Here is a 21549-nt window from a genome sequence, read left to right on the forward strand (position 1 = left end):
AAAGTAGGGCATTTTAACAGAAAACTGTTAGTATGAAGGTAGACAGAACTCACCAGTTTATGCATATTTTGGGTTTTACCCTTGAAGGAACAGACAGGGTTGTGTTCCTTGGTCTCCTGAGCACCATCACCATAACCTTTGAGCCACAGTGGAAGCAGGTGCTGTTTTTGCTTTACCTCAACCCTTCTGTTTTGAAAAAAAGAACTCACCAGTTGTTGACCTGCAGCAAGGTAAGGTTGGTCTGCCCAGCTATCTGTCGCTTTTCATCCTCTGTTGGGTAAGGGTGCTGAAAAAAACATATAACATGATAAAGTCGCATCAGTTACAGGGTCTTGATCAGTCAAGTGTCTGTATTGAGGTTCAAATATTCAGAGGTTTAAAGGTTGCGGAGGCACTGACCACTTGCCATTTTAATGGAGAACCTCTGAAATATATGATTGGTCTGACGTTCGGACAGTTCCATAGTTATAGAAATAGCATTTTGTGATAGAAAGAGGTACTCTAAAGAAGAAGATTGTGGTGTACAATGTGCCAATGATTATTTTGGTTGTTTCTATGTTTTCGTCACTAAACGCTTTCCATCGTTCCAAGCACATTCCCTCTACTCCCATTTCCCTTTTCCTTCTGTTTGACTCATTTCTTCTGTTATAAGTTGGCGTTCACTCATGCATATATTACAGCACTTAAAGGTGGTTCCTAGATTCACTGAGTGCAATATGATTATTCAATAACCAGTCACATGGCCAGGTCTCTTTCTTTACCCTGTTTACATTTTGTCAGTACATTTTTAGACAATCTACGTAACTGAAAGACTGAAAGTTGTTATATTTTCAATAATTGACAATTTAATTTGTAATCATATTAATGTAGCTCTGTAAACCTTTCGACATCTCAGTGATAAGACTGGTACCATGAGGTAGAGCTTTGTTCCCCCACAATGGACAGAAAACTGAGTGCTCTCCTGAACAGGGCAACAGGGTTGTGTTCCCCGTAATGTACCTGTACATGGACCTTTCAAATGAAGTGTGTAAATGTGGAAGCACACATTCATTTCCAAGCCTGGTGCCAAAAAACAAACCCCGTTAGTGCCTCCATGCTGTCATTTGACACTCAAGGAACTCCATCACTCAAAACTTCTCTGACTTGCTAGGTACTTTAGGTTGCTGGTGGATCATGCTTAACTGAACTCTTGTGGCATAGCCACATGTCTCACTCTGGCATACACATGCAAGGGATCACGGATGCAGACATTCATGCATACGCTCAGGGGTGCAACTAGACCCGACTTGGGGGGGGGGGTAACTCTTCAGACAGTGAGGTGGGACAAGCATTTAAAGCAATGTTGGCAGAGATATCTTTACAGCCAAAATGAGGGGAGAAGTGCCAAACTTCAGTTTAAACGTATTAGACAAACACAATCTTTTTATGAGTGACAGACTGAAGTTTGTATTTATCCCCAGATTCCTAATTTAGGCTCAGTTGTTTGGTGGTGCGCCTACTACTTGCTGAGGCCATATTGTTGATGGGTGTTGTTTGATCCATTTACTGCATATGGATATTTTGATTTGTGACGTATGTTTTTGCTGTAGTTAGATATCATCCATTATTTGACTTTTAGGTATTGTCTAACTGAGTATGAGTCTAAGTCAGATGAGTTTACATGATTAAGTATGATTTATTTATTTATTATCTGCTTAACAGTTCGACTTGAAATTAAAGGAGCAGATTGGGTGCAATATAGAGCTAAGGTAAAATGTTAAACGGGGTAAGGATGTTTGGTACATTAGTTGTGAATTAATAGAGCTGACATGAAGGGCGAAGTGAAATGATGATCTGTCTAACAGTAAAGATACAATCGGCTTCAGTTATGCGCCCTGCACTCTGATGATGTCAAGTCTCTGTAGAAGCTTGAGATGGGGAACAGTATCACAGGCAGGGGAGAGTTCAAATAATAGGCATGTCCGTTCTCCACTTTCAATCCACTGTTGTTTGAAAATCATCTCATATGGATATCACTGCTGCTTCTGTGCCTCTGTTATACTAGAATCTGTTTTGGTAATCTTAAAGCAGTTTCTTTTTTTTTTAATGTAGCTATATGTTTTGAGGCAGATCTTTCAATTTTTCTATCTTTTTGTAATAAAAAAAGTCTGCTATTCGCCAGCTGTTTGAAGGATCTTGTTGCTCAAAGCCTGTTTGATTTATGGAGGATTTTATGTTCATTTTGGAAAATAGCTATATTTAATGAGTTGTAGACTGTTCTTATTGGAATGGCTGCAAAGCTAATCCTTGATATGGGTCTGCAGGCCATTATGCTGGCCGACAGGCATTTGCAACGTTGATGAAGTATTGACAAGATTAAAGTGACTGTAGGTGTTTTCTGTTTTGTTATCTGGTAAACTATTGTGCTTCTGCAATTATGGTGGAGCAGGAAGAATGGATGCAAGAATAGGGAATTTGTTGACTGAGATGAAATTCATGTTTGCCGTCCAAACAGCAAGGGACAATGCTGAGGAGGCCTCCAGCTGTACTGCCAAGGAATCAGGTTGTTCTAAGGTACTACCACATCAGGTATTATAGCTGGTAGACCCCTTTCCCTCTGAAATCTTCTAGCAGAGCTGTTGTTTGTAACGTTGAGGCCTCTCATCAAGCCTGAAAGCCCCTAACCAGCTCACTCCGTTCAAATCTTCTGCCTCGTGTTAAGGGTTTGTGGCTACTCTCAGCTCTACAGCTTTGTAGCTAAGCTCTCCAGGAAATAGGCAGATCTCCCTTTAGAAAGGCAGCTACTAGGTCACAGGGAGTGTTACATTTACTGGCTCCACTCAGCTTTCCTTGCTACCAAATCATCTTTCTTGTGAAAAAAAGAAACCAAAACATCCAAGCTAATCACCATTTAGAGAGTGAGGAGCAGCTATTCCTGCATGTGTTCACTGTGTAGAGATGGGCATGGATCGGAAAAAATATATATTGTTATCAATGTTTACACATTTAGACACAAATATGTACTTGTTTAGTATCCACAAATTATCATATTTATAGGAGTCAAGTAAATATATATGTAGTGAAAAGACCGTAAGATAAGCCATATTAATTTAGGGTAAACATTGGCTGAACATGCTGTTGGACGACTGAGAATGTTCCCTGCAGGGTGTAAAGTCATGTTGTCAAGTTCTGAGAGCTTGACTGTGACTCACTTATATCCCAGTTTTTGATTTCAGCTCTAGGTTCACGCTAATGTAACATGTACATAGGCCTACCCCTATCCCTCACACAAATTAAGTCCTGGAACTGTCCTGTGACCTTATAGGGTGCACCAATCGTGCTCTAATTTTTCTGACAGTGGACTACCACCTCTGTCATGGGTTTAGCATGTACAGCGGTGGTGGCAGCATCCCATCTTTGTGAATTCACAGTCGTAATCAGACCTATTTATGTAGCCAGCCCCACTTGCCAGTGCCAGACTAGGTTCTGAAACTCACCCTGGCAAACTGCTCTGCCGCCCCCTCCCCACCCCCCTGGTGAATGAGGGAGGTGCGGCTAAGCTCTTTGCTAGGGCTGGCTTCGACCGATTGTGTTACAGGGGGCCGATATTGCTGATCCCGGTACCAAAAACGGGCCCCCAGAGGCCCAAAACTGGCCCCCACCCTGGCGGCCCACTGAAGAATATCCTGGGGCCCGCTACGGTCAGTCCGGCCCTGACACTTGTGTAAACCTCTGAGTCAATGTGTAACCTAAATCCTAGTACTAACATACAAGTGGAGCGTGTGGGTTCGTGGCTTGTGTAGTACATGCAGTATGTGCATTTGAGAGCCAGAGTAATGGAAGCCTGCAGGTCCCATTTTGGGAGTCCCTAACCTGCTCCTGTGCACAAAATGTAGGTGAGATTGTTTGCACGGACAGTGAAAGAGTATTGCTTTCAAATTTGAAAATGGAGGGAGGCGACACAGCTCCTTTAAATTTCACTTAAGCAGTTCCTGCTAAGTGGAACTGCTGATTAGTTTTCCTGTGGTACTGCCATTTAGTAGATGTTCAGGGTGGGACGCTCATCTTTTTTGTTCAGGGGAGAGAGATCTTTCAGGTGAAGGCAGCCTTTTGTCTACAGCCTGATTACTGTTCAATGTGGCTGGTGAAAGCCAGTTGCAGAAACGTCATGCCTCTTTGGGCCCTATTGTGAGTACTTCAGGCTGAAGACTACCCTGCTGTAAAGATCATCTCTCCACACAAAGGCTCTGACTGGAGAATATCCTAGAGAGAACACTAGACAGAAGAACCACTGCAAACCTTTGAGATTGCAGAAAGGGGGTAATATGTACAACAAAATGGTGGAGTGCGGTGTTATGTTACAATTCGTAATGCTGCGCTCTGACATTCTGGAAATGCAGGGATACACCATATTTACAACATCATGGCAAACCCCTGCATTTCCTCTGGTGCTTGCATTAAATTTAGCTGCCTAGCAGCAACGCAGGAACCCTTGCACCATAGTGCAACGTTGCATGAGTTGCAGGGTAAGATTGTTCATGTGCAGGTAGGTGTTCCTTCCTGCACAAATACACTCAATAATGGTGATTTGTAACTTCTATGTGTGCTGCAGAATGCAGCACAGGTAGAAGTTGCAAGTCGTCATTTTCTAATGATTGTTTATGTGCAGGAACTGCCACATTCCTGCATATGAACAATCACTAATGGCGATTTTCTCTTTCTATGTGTGCTGCAGAACTCAGTTTCATCTATCTCATGTCGTCCTCAGCCTGAAAGGTTTCAAAACCGACGTGCACTAGACGGACAACGATGTATTGGTCAATGTGGACCCATTCCCTCTGCACCAATATCGAAGTGCACCGACGTAAACAAGATTGTTCCGATCTTTAAAAAGGGCTGCCCGCTTGTCCCATCTAACTACAGACCAATTAGTTTACTTGACACCACTCAGAAACTGATGGGCCGAATCCTACTGGAGAGATTACTGGGCTGGATGGAGGAGAACAAAACTTTGACTACCCTCCAAGCTGGATTTAGATCAGGGGTCTCGACTCTGGACCAGATCTTTCGGCTCCAGGTCCTATACTGAAAAACTGCAAGAGTAGAGGGTGGCAGCCTCTACCTTGTCTTCTTGGACCTGTGGGCCGCATTCGATCTGGTTCCTAGGGAGAGGCTCTGGATGGTGCTGGAGGAACTTGGTCTCCCTCCCTATTTATTAGATGCCCTAATCAGACTTCACACCGGGAACTACGCTCAGGTGAGGTGTGGGAAAAACGGGGAATTATCAGCCCGCTTCCCTGTCACCCCGGGCGTACGCCAGGGTTGCGTACTGGCCCCCACTCTTTTCAGCTTATATGTTAATGGCCTGATAGATAAACTTAATTGTGTCAGGGACAACGATGCTCCACGCCTGGCTACTGGTAGGGTGCCCGCTCTGATGTTCGCGGACGACGCTTTGTTGTTGTCGCGGACATCATCGGGCATCCAGCGGGTCCTGGGCGGGTTTGTCTCCTTTTGTGCCTTGCGGGAATTGGAGGTCAACTTGGAGAAAACCAAGTTCATGATCTTCGAACCCCGAAGCACACCCGCCCAAATCCCACATTGAATGGAAATCCACTAGAGCGAGTCAAGACCTTTATATACTTGGGGGTGACTTTGACTGAACACTTTACATGGGACCACAAGGTCTCTAAATCTTCCCTGAGACTTGCACAGATTATGGGAGGCATAGGCAGACTCCACAGAGCCTCAACTTTTAAACCTGTCACCCCTGCCCTTGAGATATACAAAACACAGGTCAGGTCTGCAGCTTTGTTCGCTGCAGAACTCTGGGGACACACGAATGCATGCAATCTACTGAAAGTCGAGCAGGCCTTCATGCGACATCTGTTTGCTCTTCCACAAAGTACGCCCCTCGTACCGCTACGCTTGGATTTGGGCCTGGAACCCATTAATGATTTGGTGGCTGCACGTCCTCTGCTCTACTGGAGAAGGCTCTGGTCTGTGCCGGAGCTTGTATCCTTTAGAGCAGAATTCAATACCATTTGGGGGCAGTTAAAGAACAAGAACATACCCTGGCTGGTACATGTAAAGGCTCTCCTCTACCAAATTGGCCTACCCCAACTTTGGGATACACCGGAGGACAGCTGCATGAGGATGCAAAGGACTGTATTAGTGGTGGCTGTAAAATAGCATAATCTCAAAATGCTACACTGTTCAACTTCCCTGGGCAGACGGTCTACTGAGTTACTAATGATGAAAGCCGAATCCAGGACGGAGGTGTTTCTGGACCTAGTGCAGCCTCCACTAGCAAGAAAACTATATATCCAACTGAGGCACATCTCTATACCGATTGGGGCTTTGACATCCAGATGGGCTAAAACGATGGAGGCCAACTGCCCTGCTTGTAAATACTGTAGGGAAGACATTGTACATATCTTCTTTTTTTGTCCGGCATATAGTGAAATTCGGAAATGCTGGATTATCCTACTATGCAAGACCTGGGTTTCAGACATTGTGTACAAGCCTGCAGAGTTTTAACTTACGATACCGCCCCTCCCATTGCCCATTGTTTTTGCTGTCTCCCGATTTCTACTTGGCATGTGGCGGAGAAGAACTGTTTTTATTAATAAGAAATAACGGACTACTTCTTCTCACTTTTTTTCATATCTTTGATAACTAAAGTTTAATAACTTTTCAATTTCAATGTATTTATGTTTTATTTCTGTGCCTGTATATATTTTATTGCACTTTTATGGTCTTTGACCGAAATAAAGTTATCCAAGTGAAGTGTAAACAAGGCAAAGGGTCTATCGCCACCAGAATATCATAAAAGTGAGGCTCTAGTGGCGATAAGCCCTAGTAAATATGCTGCATAGAATTCACATTCCTTACCTGCTTTGATTACATAAAAATGGAGCTACTTACTGCTTTGTGGTTCCAGTTTAAAGGGCGTATTCTGCAGCATACTTTGAGGTCTGCTATACAACAACCAGACCTGGTGTCTGTGTGAAACCCAGCTATCCAGAGGAGAGGGTGCATTAACTGGAGTCTTTACTTGCTGGAAGAGCTATACCACTGGCCTGAAGAACCTGGAAGCTAGCCTTCCTGCTGAGAGAGTGAAAGAGCTAGTCAAGCCACAGGAGGTGTGCCAGTATAGGTAGTCCAAGAAACTAAACTAATAGACTCTAGTGTGGAAGATCTTCCAGGAGAAAGAAGGCTGCAGAAAGCGATCCGCAAATTCGAAGAGGGTGGGTGCAGTCTCTGCAGAAGTATAGTTTCAAGAGGGAATCACAGGAAGGCACGCAATCTTGCAATAGGAACAACCATGGCTGACCTTGCTGCTTAAATCAAAAGCTGTGCCTATAGTGAATGTAGCCAATGAAACCCAAAGCTGTTACTGTGGCTGACGTCACCACAAAAGTAACAAACTATGTTCATGGTGAAAGTCATCATCATAGCCAAGACTTGTGCACATGACTGTCACCGCAGCATTATGTACAAAGTGCATCCTGTGGCTGTTAGTGTGCTGCTGTGACACACTTGTAAGGGTTGGCCCTTATGCTGCCCAGTGACCCAGAAGCAGGTCTGATGCCTGCCATTAGTCCTCACTAACTTCCATTACCTGCATTTGCCGAAGGACACACAGCTGCAGTTCTAGCTGCCTCATCCTTTTCTGGTAAAGAATTGGCATGGTAGTTTAGTCTGCCCTGTTCCCATGATGCACTGGGCCAGGGACAGACTGATTTGCATATAGCCAGGTTCTGAGCTGGGATGGGGCAGTGAGATAAATAACGGTGATGGATCAAGCCCTGATCTTTGGACTGGGTAAGAGTGGTCTGCTCAATTCAGACACTCTGTTCATCACCACCCCCCTTTTGTAAATCGATTTTGGCCACTATAGGTGTGGCAGGGTATACTCAGACATGAGTCCCTTTCTCACTGCTCCATCAGGATTCAAGCAAGCCGGGCCGAAGAGGCTGAAATGCCAGAAACCGGTCCCCGGTAGCTTGTCTCCTTTCTGGTAAAGAATTGGCATGGTAGTTTAGTCTGCCCTGTTCCCATGATGCACTGGGCCAGGGACAGACTGATTTGCATATAGCCAGGTTCTGAGCTGGGATGGGGCAGTGAGATAAATAACGGTGATGGATCAAGCCCTGATCTTTGGACTGGGTAAGAGTGGTCTGCTCAATTCAGACACTCTGTTCATCACCACCCCCCTTTTGTAAATCGATTTTGGCCACTATAGGTGTGGCAGGGTATACTCAGACATGAGTCCCTTTCTCACTGCTCCATCAGGATTCAAGCAAGCCGGGCCGAAGAGGCTGAAATGCCAGAAACCGGTCCCCGGTAGCTTGTCTCCTTTCTGGTAAAGAATTGGCATGGTAGTTTAGTCTGCCCTGTTCCCATGATGCACTGGGCCAGGGACAGACTGATTTGCATATAGCCAGGTTCTGAGCTGGGATGGGGCAGTGAGATAAATAACGGTGATGGATCAAGCCCTGATCTTTGGACTGGGTAAGAGTGGTCTGCTCAATTCAGACACTCTGTTCATCACCACCCCCCTTTTGTAAATCGATTTTGGCCACTATAGGTGTGGCAGGGTATACTCAGACATGAGTCCCTTTCTCACTGCTCCATCAGGATTCAAGCAAGCCGGGCCGAAGAGGCTGAAATGCCAGAAACCGGTCCCCGGTAGCTTGTCTCCTTTCTGGTAAAGAATTGGCATGGTAGTTTAGTCTGCCCTGTTCCCATGATGCACTGGGCCAGGGACAGACTGATTTGCATATAGCCAGGTTCTGAGCTGGGATGGGGCAGTGAGATAAATAACGGTGATGGATCAAGCCCTGATCTTTGGACTGGGTAAGAGTGGTCTGCTCAATTCAGACACTCTGTTCATCACCACCCCCCTTTTGTAAATCGATTTTGGCCACTATAGGTGTGGCAGGGTATACTCAGACATGAGTCCCTTTCTCACTGCTCCATCAGGATTCAAGCAAGCCGGGCCGAAGAGGCTGAAATGCCAGAAACCGGTCCCCGGTAGCTTGTCTCCTTTCTGGTAAAGAATTGGCATGGTAGTTTAGTCTGCCCTGTTCCCATGATGCACTGGGCCAGGGACAGACTGATTTGCATATAGCCAGGTTCTGAGCTGGGATGGGGCAGTGAGATAAATAACGGTGATGGATCAAGCCCTGATCTTTGGACTGGGTAAGAGTGGTCTGCTCAATTCAGACACTCTGTTCATCACCACCCCCCTTTTGTAAATCGATTTTGGCCACTATAGGTGTGGCAGGGTATACTCAGACATGAGTCCCTTTCTCACTGCTCCATCAGGATTCAAGCAAGCCGGGCCGAAGAGGCTGAAATGCCAGAAACCGGTCCCCGGTAGCTTGTCTCCTTTCTGGTAAAGAATTGGCATGGTAGTTTAGTCTGCCCTGTTCCCATGATGCACTGGGCCAGGGACAGACTGATTTGCATATAGCCAGGTTCTGAGCTGGGATGGGGCAGTGAGATAAATAACGGTGATGGATCAAGCCCTGATCTTTGGACTGGGTAAGAGTGGTCTGCTCAATTCAGACACTCTGTTCATCACCACCCCCCTTTTGTAAATCGATTTTGGCCACTATAGGTGTGGCAGGGTATACTCAGACATGAGTCCCTTTCTCACTGCTTCATCAGGATTCAAGCAAGCCGGGCCGAAGAGGCTGAAATGCCAGAAACCGGTCCCCGGTAGCTTGTCTCCTTTCTGGTAAAGAATTGGCATGGTAGTTTAGTCTGCCCTGTTCCCATGATGCACTGGGCCAGGGACAGACTGATTTGCATATAGCCAGGTTCTGAGCTGGGATGGGGCAGTGAGATAAATAACGGTGATGGATCAAGCCCTGATCTTTGGACTGGGTAAGAGTGGTCTGCTCAATTCAGACACTCTGTTCATCACCACCCCCCTTTTGTAAATCGATTTTGGCCACTATAGGTGTGGCAGGGTATACTCAGACATGAGTCCCTTTCTCACTGCTCCATCAGGATTCAAGCAAGCCGGGCCGAAGAGGCTGAAATGCCAGAAACCGGTCCCCGGTAGCTTGTCTCCTTTCTGGTAAAGAATTGGCATGGTAGTTTAGTCTGCCCTGTTCCCATGATGCACTGGGCCAGGGACAGACTGATTTGCATATAGCCAGGTTCTGAGCTGGGATGGGGCAGTGAGATAAATAACGGTGATGGATCAAGCCCTGATCTTTGGACTGGGTAAGAGTGGTCTGCTCAATTCAGACACTCTGTTCATCACCACCCCCCTTTTGTAAATCGATTTTGGCCACTATAGGTGTGGCAGGGTATACTCAGACATGAGTCCCTTTCTCACTGCTCCATCAGGATTCAAGCAAGCCGGGCCGAAGAGGCTGAAATGCCAGAAACCGGTCCCCGGTAGCTTGTCTCCTTTCTGGTAAAGAATTGGCATGGTAGTTTAGTCTGCCCTGTTCCCATGATGCACTGGGCCAGGGACAGACTGATTTGCATATAGCCAGGTTCTGAGCTGGGATGGGGCAGTGAGATAAATAACGGTGATGGATCAAGCCCTGATCTTTGGACTGGGTAAGAGTGGTCTGCTCAATTCAGACACTCTGTTCATCACCACCCCCCTTTTGTAAATCGATTTTGGCCACTATAGGTGTGGCAGGGTATACTCAGACATGAGTCCCTTTCTCACTGCTCCATCAGGATTCAAGCAAGCCGGGCCGAAGAGGCTGAAATGCCAGAAACCGGTCCCCGGTAGCTTGTCTCCTTTCTGGTAAAGAATTGGCATGGTAGTTTAGTCTGCCCTGTTCCCATGATGCACTGGGCCAGGGACAGACTGATTTGCATATAGCCAGGTTCTGAGCTGGGATGGGGCAGTGAGATAAATAACGGTGATGGATCAAGCCCTGATCTTTGGACTGGGTAAGAGTGGTCTGCTCAATTCAGACACTCTGTTCATCACCACCCCCCTTTTGTAAATCGATTTTGGCCACTATAGGTGTGGCAGGGTATACTCAGACATGAGTCCCTTTCTCACTGCTCCATCAGGATTCAAGCAAGCCGGGCCGAAGAGGCTGAAATGCCAGAAACCGGTCCCCGGTAGCTTGTCTCCTTTCTGGTAAAGAATTGGCATGGTAGTTTAGTCTGCCCTGTTCCCATGATGCACTGGGCCAGGGACAGACTGATTTGCATATAGCCAGGTTCTGAGCTGGGATGGGGCAGTGAGATAAATAACGGTGATGGATCAAGCCCTGATCTTTGGACTGGGTAAGAGTGGTCTGCTCAATTCAGACACTCTGTTCATCACCACCCCCCTTTTGTAAATCGATTTTGGCCACTATAGGTGTGGCAGGGTATACTCAGACATGAGTCCCTTTCTCACTGCTCCATCAGGATTCAAGCAAGCCGGGCCGAAGAGGCTGAAATGCCAGAAACCGGTCCCCGGTAGCTTGTCTCCTTTCTGGTAAAGAATTGGCATGGTAGTTTAGTCTGCCCTGTTCCCATGATGCACTGGGCCAGGGACAGACTGATTTGCATATAGCCAGGTTCTGAGCTGGGATGGGGCAGTGAGATAAATAACGGTGATGGATCAAGCCCTGATCTTTGGACTGGGTAAGAGTGGTCTGCTCAATTCAGACACTCTGTTCATCACCACCCCCCTTTTGTAAATCGATTTTGGCCACTATAGGTGTGGCAGGGTATACTCAGACATGAGTCCCTTTCTCACTGCTCCATCAGGATTCAAGCAAGCCGGGCCGAAGAGGCTGAAATGCCAGAAACCGGTCCCCGGTAGCTTGTCTCCTTTCTGGTAAAGAATTGGCATGGTAGTTTAGTCTGCCCTGTTCCCATGATGCACTGGGCCAGGGACAGACTGATTTGCATATAGCCAGGTTCTGAGCTGGGATGGGGCAGTGAGATAAATAACGGTGATGGATCAAGCCCTGATCTTTGGACTGGGTAAGAGTGGTCTGCTCAATTCAGACACTCTGTTCATCACCACCCCCCTTTTGTAAATCGATTTTGGCCACTATAGGTGTGGCAGGGTATACTCAGACATGAGTCCCTTTCTCACTGCTCCATCAGGATTCAAGCAAGCCGGGCCGAAGAGGCTGAAATGCCAGAAACCGGTCCCCGGTAGCTTGTCTCCTTTCTGGTAAAGAATTGGCATGGTAGTTTAGTCTGCCCTGTTCCCATGATGCACTGGGCCAGGGACAGACTGATTTGCATATAGCCAGGTTCTGAGCTGGGATGGGGCAGTGAGATAAATAACGGTGATGGATCAAGCCCTGATCTTTGGACTGGGTAAGAGTGGTCTGCTCAATTCAGACACTCTGTTCATCACCACCCCCCTTTTGTAAATCGATTTTGGCCACTATAGGTGTGGCAGGGTATACTCAGACATGAGTCCCTTTCTCACTGCTCCATCAGGATTCAAGCAAGCCGGGCCGAAGAGGCTGAAATGCCAGAAACCGGTCCCCGGTAGCTTGTCTCCTTTCTGGTAAAGAATTGGCATGGTAGTTTAGTCTGCCCTGTTCCCATGATGCACTGGGCCAGGGACAGACTGATTTGCATATAGCCAGGTTCTGAGCTGGGATGGGGCAGTGAGATAAATAACGGTGATGGATCAAGCCCTGATCTTTGGACTGGGTAAGAGTGGTCTGCTCAATTCAGACACTCTGTTCATCACCACCCCCCTTTTGTAAATCGATTTTGGCCACTATAGGTGTGGCAGGGTATACTCAGACATGAGTCCCTTTCTCACTGCTCCATCAGGATTCAAGCAAGCCGGGCCGAAGAGGCTGAAATGCCAGAAACCGGTCCCCGGTAGCTTGTCTCCTTTCTGGTAAAGAATTGGCATGGTAGTTTAGTCTGCCCTGTTCCCATGATGCACTGGGCCAGGGACAGACTGATTTGCATATAGCCAGGTTCTGAGCTGGGATGGGGCAGTGAGATAAATAACGGTGATGGATCAAGCCCTGATCTTTGGACTGGGTAAGAGTGGTCTGCTCAATTCAGACACTCTGTTCATCACCACCCCCCTTTTGTAAATCGATTTTGGCCACTATAGGTGTGGCAGGGTATACTCAGACATGAGTCCCTTTCTCACTGCTCCATCAGGATTCAAGCAAGCCGGGCCGAAGAGGCTGAAATGCCAGAAACCGGTCCCCGGTAGCTTGTCTCCTTTCTGGTAAAGAATTGGCATGGTAGTTTAGTCTGCCCTGTTCCCATGATGCACTGGGCCAGGGACAGACTGATTTGCATATAGCCAGGTTCTGAGCTGGGATGGGGCAGTGAGATAAATAACGGTGATAGATCAAGCCCTGATCTTTGGACTGGGTAAGAGTGGTCTGCTCAATTCAGACACTCTGTTCATCACCACCCCCCTTTTGTAAATCGATTTTGGCCACTATAGGTGTGGCAGGGTATACTCAGACATGAGTCCCTTTCTCACTGCTCCATCAGGATTCAAGCAAGCCGGGCCGAAGAGGCTGAAATGCCAGAAACCGGTCCCCGGTAGCTTGTCTCCTTTCTGGTAAAGAATTGGCATGGTAGTTTAGTCTGCCCTGTTCCCATGATGCACTGGGCCAGGGACAGACTGATTTGCATATAGCCAGGTTCTGAGCTGGGATGGGGCAGTGAGATAAATAACGGTGATGGATCAAGCCCTGATCTTTGGACTGGGTAAGAGTGGTCTGCTCAATTCAGACACTCTGTTCATCACCACCCCCCTTTTGTAAATCGATTTTGGCCACTATAGGTGTGGCAGGGTATACTCAGACATGAGTCCCTTTCTCACTGCTCCATCAGGATTCAAGCAAGCCGGGCCGAAGAGGCTGAAATGCCAGAAACCGGTCCCCGGTAGCTTGTCTCCTTTCTGGTAAAGAATTGGCATGGTAGTTTAGTCTGCCCTGTTCCCATGATGCACTGGGCCAGGGACAGACTGATTTGCATATAGCCAGGTTCTGAGCTGGGATGGGGCAGTGAGATAAATAACGGTGATGGATCAAGCCCTGATCTTTGGACTGGGTAAGAGTGGTCTGCTCAATTCAGACACTCTGTTCATCACCACCCCCCTTTTGTAAATCGATTTTGGCCACTATAGGTGTGGCAGGGTATACTCAGACATGAGTCCCTTTCTCACTGCTCCATCAGGATTCAAGCAAGCCGGGCCGAAGAGGCTGAAATGCCAGAAACCGGTCCCCGGTAGCTTGTCTCCTTTCTGGTAAAGAATTGGCATGGTAGTTTAGTCTGCCCTGTTCCCATGATGCACTGGGCCAGGGACAGACTGATTTGCATATAGCCAGGTTCTGAGCTGGGATGGGGCAGTGAGATAAATAACGGTGATGGATCAAGCCCTGATCTTTGGACTGGGTAAGAGTGGTCTGCTCAATTCAGACACTCTGTTCATCACCACCCCCCTTTTGTAAATCGATTTTGGCCACTATAGGTGTGGCAGGGTATACTCAGACATGAGTCCCTTTCTCACTGCTCCATCAGGATTCAAGCAAGCCGGGCCGAAGAGGCTGAAATGCCAGAAACCGGTCCCCGGTAGCTTGTCTCCTTTCTGGTAAAGAATTGGCATGGTAGTTTAGTCTGCCCTGTTCCCATGATGCACTGGGCCAGGGACAGACTGATTTGCATATAGCCAGGTTCTGAGCTGGGATGGGGCAGTGAGATAAATAACGGTGATGGATCAAGCCCTGATCTTTGGACTGGGTAAGAGTGGTCTGCTCAATTCAGACACTCTGTTCATCACCACCCCCCTTTTGTAAATCGATTTTGGCCACTATAGGTGTGGCAGGGTATACTCAGACATGAGTCCCTTTCTCACTGCTCCATCAGGATTCAAGCAAGCCGGGCCGAAGAGGCTGAAATGCCAGAAACCGGTCCCCGGTAGCTTGTCTCCTTTCTGGTAAAGAATTGGCATGGTAGTTTAGTCTGCCCTGTTCCCATGATGCACTGGGCCAGGGACAGACTGATTTGCATATAGCCAGGTTCTGAGCTGGGATGGGGCAGTGAGATAAATAACGGTGATGGATCAAGCCCTGATCTTTGGACTGGGTAAGAGTGGTCTGCTCAATTCAGACACTCTGTTCATCACCACCCCCCTTTTGTAAATCGATTTTGGCCACTATAGGTGTGGCAGGGTATACTCAGACATGAGTCCCTTTCTCACTGCTCCATCAGGATTCAAGCAAGCCGGGCCGAAGAGGCTGAAATGCCAGAAACCGGTCCCCGGTAGCTTGTCTCCTTTCTGGTAAAGAATTGGCATGGTAGTTTAGTCTGCCCTGTTCCCATGATGCACTGGGCCAGGGACAGACTGATTTGCATATAGCCAGGTTCTGAGCTGGGATGGGGCAGTGAGATAAATAACGGTGATGGATCAAGCCCTGATCTTTGGACTGGGTAAGAGTGGTCTGCTCAATTCAGACACTCTGTTCATCACCACCCCCCTTTTGTAAATCGATTTTGGCCACTATAGGTGTGGCAGGGTATACTCAGACATGAGTCCCTTTCTCACTGCTCCATCAGGATTCAAGCAAGCCGGGCCGAAGAGGCTGAAATGCCAGAAACCGGTCCCCGGTAGCTTGTCTCCTTTCTGGTAAAGAATTGGCATGGTAGTTTAGTCTGCCCTGTTCCCATGATGCACTGGGCCAGGGACAGACTGATTTGCATATAGCCAGGTTCTGAGCTGGGATGGGGCAGTGAGATAAATAACGGTGATGGATCAAGCCCTGATCTTTGGACTGGGTAAGAGTGGTCTGCTCAATTCAGACACTCTGTTCATCACCACCCCCCTTTTGTAAATCGATTTTGGCCACTATAGGTGTGGCAGGGTATACTCAGACATGAGTCCCTTTCTCACTGCTCCATCAGGATTCAAGCAAGCCGGGCCGAAGAGGCTGAAATGCCAGAAACCGGTCCCCGGTAGCTTGTCTCCTTTCTGGTAAAGAATTGGCATGGTAGTTTAGTCTGCCCTGTTCCCATGATGCACTGGGCCAGGGACAGACTGATTTGCATATAGCCAGGTTCTGAGCTGGGATGGGGCAGTGAGATAAATAACGGTGATGGATCAAGCCCTGATCTTTGGACTGGGTAAGAGTGGTCTGCTCAATTCAGACACTCTGTTCATCACCACCCCCCTTTTGTAAATCGATTTTGGCCACTATAGGTGTGGCAGGGTATACTCAGACATGAGTCCCTTTCTCACTGCTCCATCAGGATTCAAGCAAGCCGGGCCGAAGAGGCTGAAATGCCAGAAACCGGTCCCCGGTAGCTTGTCTCCTTTCTGGTAAAGAATTGGCATGGTAGTTTAGTCTGCCCTGTTCCCATGATGCACTGGGCCAGGGACAGACTGATTTGCATATAGCCAGGTTCTGAGCTGGGATGGGGCAGTGAGATAAATAACGGTGATGGATCAAGCCCTGATCTTTGGACTGGGTAAGAGTGGTCTGCTCAATTCAGACACTCTGTTCATCACCACCCCCCTTTTGTAAATCGATTTTGGCCACTATAGGTGTGGCAGGGTATACTCAGACATGAGTCCCTTTCTCACTGCTCCATCAGGATTCAAGCAAGCCGGGCCGAAGAGGCTGAAATGCCAGAAACCGGTCCCCGGTAGCTTGTCTCCTTTCTGGTAAAGAATTGGCATGGTAGTTTAGTCTGCCCTGTTCCCATGATGCACTGGGCCAGGGACAGACTGATTTGCATATAGCCAGGTTCTGAGCTGGGATGGGGCAGTGAGATAAATAACGGTGATGGATCAAGCCCTGATCTTTGGACTGGGTAAGAGTGGTCTGCTCAATTCAGACACTCTGTTCATCACCACCCCCCTTTTGTAAATTGAATGTCTCACAACATCAGCTAACATGGACCTGCCTAGCCTTACAAGAGGAAGGACACATGAGAAAGAGAGAAGAGGAAGACAGTAAAAACAGTATCACAAGGTGCTGTAACCTAAGGACATGGATGTTATTGTACCTGCAGCAGTACACTATTTTAAGCGTGTCTATTAAAGTACGTTCCTTATTCAAGTAAAACTGTGGGTTGGACAAACAGCTATTGCTCTGCAGGGTGAGTTGAGTTTCCATACCACTACAATATCTCCTTGAAAAGCATATGACTGCTTCAACGTGCTACCACTGAGAGTCAAATGCTGAAGGAGTTGCATGTTGCCCAGTTTGTGAAGTCAAATTAATACAGACTCTGGCCCCCATGACTGAGGCCCGATTGCCCGTGCTTGTCCCATGCCCCGTGAACTGGATTGGAAACATGCCCACTACCAGAAAGGATATATACCAACTATGCACTGTACGCCACCTAAGTCTATATAGTCAGTGTCACCCACATAATACTTAGTTTTCAATGCGAGTCAAGGTCACAATGGGTTAGGGTAGGAACGGTGGAAGCGGCACTAAAGGCATTGAAGGAAAAGAATTAAAACAAAGATGTTTTGAATAAAACTCATACTTTTTCTGAAACCACTTCACAAGTTTTGGATAGTCACCAGTACTACACAATACATGACATAACTCCTAATGCTGTTTATGAAGAGTTAATGTGCGTAAGTTAATGTATAGTGCTATGATCTGAGTTTTTTAAGCACCATATTGAATGTGTTTCAATGCTTATGAGATGTACTTGTCAGGTCTGACTAACTTCATACCTTGAATGATCAGCAAAAAAAGCTCAATGAAACTCAACCTTCAGAGAGACTTTGGTTCCTCCCACATCTTTACCTAGATTACAGCATTTGATTGGGCAGAACTAGTGTGGTGCGGCTGAGAAGAGTGCAGTGCGTGTTGTATTTCTACATACTCATGAGGGATGTTCCCTCACCTAACACAGCCAACCCATTAAAATGCAATAATATAGCATGTGATAGTATTGGCTAAGAATATTACTATGAGAGACAACAGCAGTATAACTGGTAGAAGTATTGGTTAATAGAGCTTCCCAACAAAGGATGTCTCCCATTCAAAATGGTTTCTATATCCAGCGTGGTGAAGAAGCAGCATCTGAGCTGGTTTGCGTTTTCTTCCCCATTTGCCTTTGTTACATTTAAAACAAAAAAGTTTGATTTGCCCAACCTTCCTTTCACTCCAGAAGTGCTGCTTAATGTAGCCCTTAGCCAGAGGTCCTGAGGCACAACAGCTTAAAGCCAGTCCATCTTCCTACACCAACTTACAACCTCACTTCATTCTCCTCAATTTCACTGGCTCCTCCATGGACTCCTCACATCTCACACACACCAGCTGTAGCCTCAGCACTCTCTTCCCTCGACTGCAGCTCCTGCAGAGCCCTAAGCAGCTCAACAGGGCCCAGATGTTGGTCTACACCCTGGCTTCAGAAGGAGCAAAACCAGCATTTCTGGCCACAGATGACTCCCCCACCTTTCTTCACAGGGACTGCTATGAAGGCCAGTAGGGGTCAGTGCAAGGCCAAAAAGTATCTACTGATCTGTAAATTATTTGCCCATCTGCAATACACCCTTAGCCTGAAGTACCAGTCAACTCCCACATCAGATCACAGATGCAGTGCTTAATCCTTACCCTGTTGTGCTGCTCCCTGTCGTGATACTTTTGCCTGCTTTCACCATTCCCTTTTGGCTGATCCCCACAGCCTTAGACTGATCCAAGCTCCCACACCAGCCCCCACAGTCCCAGCTCAATCTCCTTTCCTGTACCATCCCACAGTCTTAATACACTCTTCCCTTTTGTAATGCACCTGTATTTATGGATGGAACTGATTAAGCATATAGTACTACAGGAAGGACAGATATTTTGTGACTGCATTTGTAAATTATGCGCATGTTCACAAGAGTTTGGTAGTTTAATGTGTGCTGTGTTAAAGGTGTGGTCTGGAAGTGCTGAGTGACGGTGAGTGGTGTAAGTGAAAGATGAGCCGTGTGAGTGCAGAGTGAAAGGAATGCCTGTGTAAATATAGGGTGAGAGGTGTGAGTACAGGGTGAGTGGTGTGCCCGTGTGAGAACTCAAGCTTGTTATTGTGAGTGGATGGTGAGATTAAAATGTGAGCCCTTGTGAGCTGAAGATGACTTGTGAACCTGTGTAAGTGTAGTGTGAGCTGTGTGAATACAGCATGATGTATCCCTAGTCACTCAAAGTATTTCTCCTTTGGCAGTTGGTGAGTGGGGATTCAGGTGTAATTCGAACTATAATTATCAAAGATGATCCTGCAACAAAATGTCAGCCTTTTGGACATAGATAAAGTTACTTTTCTAGCGATGGGAGAGTCATTGGAGGAGAGGCCCAGATACTGAGCTCAGGCTCTGGAAAAAGTCCTCTTGGAAATTTGTCCCATGACTTCTCGTGGATTCTGCCACCCAGGTCCCTATATTAGTCACAAAGCCACTTCTCATTCATCTAGTGGCTAAATTGTGCAAGTTGAAACCTGGAATCAAACACTGCTTATTTTCTAGACTAAATCTGTTTTACTCTAGGTAATTACCTTAAAGTCTTCTATCATCCTTTTTAAGAGTTCCTTAAAAAATCCTCAATTTTAATGTGTCCTCTACAAATACTTAACTTTTAAATGCTTTACTAGACTTCAATGTTGCTTCGTATGTTCTAAAAATCTTAGCGGGATCACATCCCAAATAACTTGCCTCTTGGTTCAATACTAGCTAGAGTCACGGAAGTATGTGGAAGAGGAGGACCAAATTATGCAGCAGTGTTGACTAAACTATGCTTCAAGAAAACACAAATTATGCAGCGTAATTTGATAGTATTACGTCATGATTTTGTAATTTTTAATCTGAAATATTTTATCTTTGTTAATGCCAATTTAACAACTAAATGCAGCATTAACAGAAGTAACTGAAATATGACCATTCAACCTTTCCAAATGGCCTTCCAGAGCACAGGTACACGTATCACCATGTTTTTAGTACATTTGTATCTGTTTGGGCTAAAAACGATTTATTTTGACAAATCTACAGATTATGAAGAAGACAAAAGACTGTGGCAAATGCAACAAATTCAATATTATTTGAAAAATGCTTGAATCACATTCCAGTAGCCCTGCTATTAGCATTTTCATCTCAGGCATGAATGTTTCAAAGTTTACATTTGGAAATTGCGAATTCTGATAAATGTCAGTCAACACAAACATTCATTTTAGTGTACTTAAGTGAAATGCTTCCAAGTTAAAGAAATATACTTTTTAAAATGTAAAACTTTGGCAGCATTTTAAATGAGGGATTATATACCAAGTGGAGGGCCCAGTTCCTTCTTAGGGCTAAAGAGGCAAACCAGGCCAATGCCTGGGCACTTTTCATATTAATATGGTGCATGGCTTTATATGTTCTTGTAAATATAATCCTAGTTCCCACTCTGGCTGGAGCTGCCCATAGCAAGAATGGGGACAGCAGGGGAAGTAGCAATTAAAATACACAAAGATCCGTGAAAGTTTAAATGGTCATTTGAGGATCTGTGAAGTACTTTGGATGAGGCCGAGTTTGAGTCATTAGCCCTGCCCAGCCCCAACCCAGGACAGTTTAAGAAATGCCTGTGCACTCCAAAGCCCGACTTACAACAGACAAAAGCCCTTTCAGCTTATTGGGCATTGCGCGCCTGAATGCACTTGTGTCATCTCCTATGGAAAGGTAACTCACAGTTCATGGTGAATTTGGGGGTGGGGCTCTAAAGCAAGTCACCTACTGATGCTTAGGATTAGATCCTCAACCTGTACAACTGGGTTGCCATAAGAAGCCTCTAAGAAGCCTCTAGAAAAGGTAGGCACACTTTCAACAGAGAAGCCCTGGATGTTTCCCTCGCTTACGGTAGTGCAATAAAAATTGTGGTACCCAGGATTCTCGAAAAGACGCTTCTAGGTACAAGCTCACCCTGCTGCTAATCCATGTCTGTCCGGCACCGACAGAGAATGTAAATAAGAAGACTATCAGTGTCAACCATCCAAAACATGAATGCTACAACTAAGGGGGGGTTCTAACATTGTACCAACTTACATGTTCTCATGTGCCTTTCCTAACACAGTGAGTCTGCAATTGGAGAATCGGGTACCTTTATAAGTTTAAAGGCAGTGATGAAAATAATCTATTCAGGGGACTGAGTTGCTCAGGGGAGGCTTAATCTTCAATTAATTTCAGGCTATTTGTAGAGCAAACAGCTACCTCCAGAGAGGTGTCTAGGCATTGCTACCAGACCGAAGGGGGGAAGAAAGAGAGCCAGTTACTTAGCGCTTGGATCTGTGTCAAAGAGGAAGATTTTAAGCTTGTTTCTGAAAGCTGATTCCAAGGGAATGCAATGTTGGACAGCGCAGCAGAAGTAACAATAGCGCGCCAGAACCTGAAAGGACTTCTGGAGACAGTGGACTTGAATGAAGACATTCAAGTTGAAACTGCAGACACCAGGGTTAGTTCTTCACATAGGTTATATGAAATAACACTCCGGATGGAGGAAGACATACCAAGAAAAGTGAAAGCACTCTTTTGGGAGCGACTTTCAAAGGGTTATGACATACTTCTTGCAGAATAAGACTGGACATCAGACTTTGTCAGGGAGTGCCCACATGGCGAAG

General features: G+C 46.4%; 1 protein-coding gene across 1 annotated transcript in view; it reads right to left on the reverse strand.

Annotated features, from left to right (window-relative positions):
- PKNOX2 (PBX/knotted 1 homeobox 2) overlaps positions 1-21549 on the reverse strand; it is a 1229177-nt gene that overhangs the window by 127509 nt on the left and 1080119 nt on the right. The window contains exon 9 of the mRNA XM_086957319.1: positions 210-286. Within this exon, the coding sequence (XP_086813445.1) occupies positions 210-286 (77 nt within the window). The remainder of the gene's footprint in view (positions 1-209; positions 287-21549) is intronic.

This window comes from Lissotriton vulgaris, chromosome 2_1 (genome assembly GCF_964263255.1).
Source record: "Lissotriton vulgaris chromosome 2_1, aLisVul1.2, whole genome shotgun sequence".
Lineage (NCBI taxonomy): Eukaryota > Metazoa > Chordata > Amphibia > Caudata > Salamandridae > Lissotriton > Lissotriton vulgaris.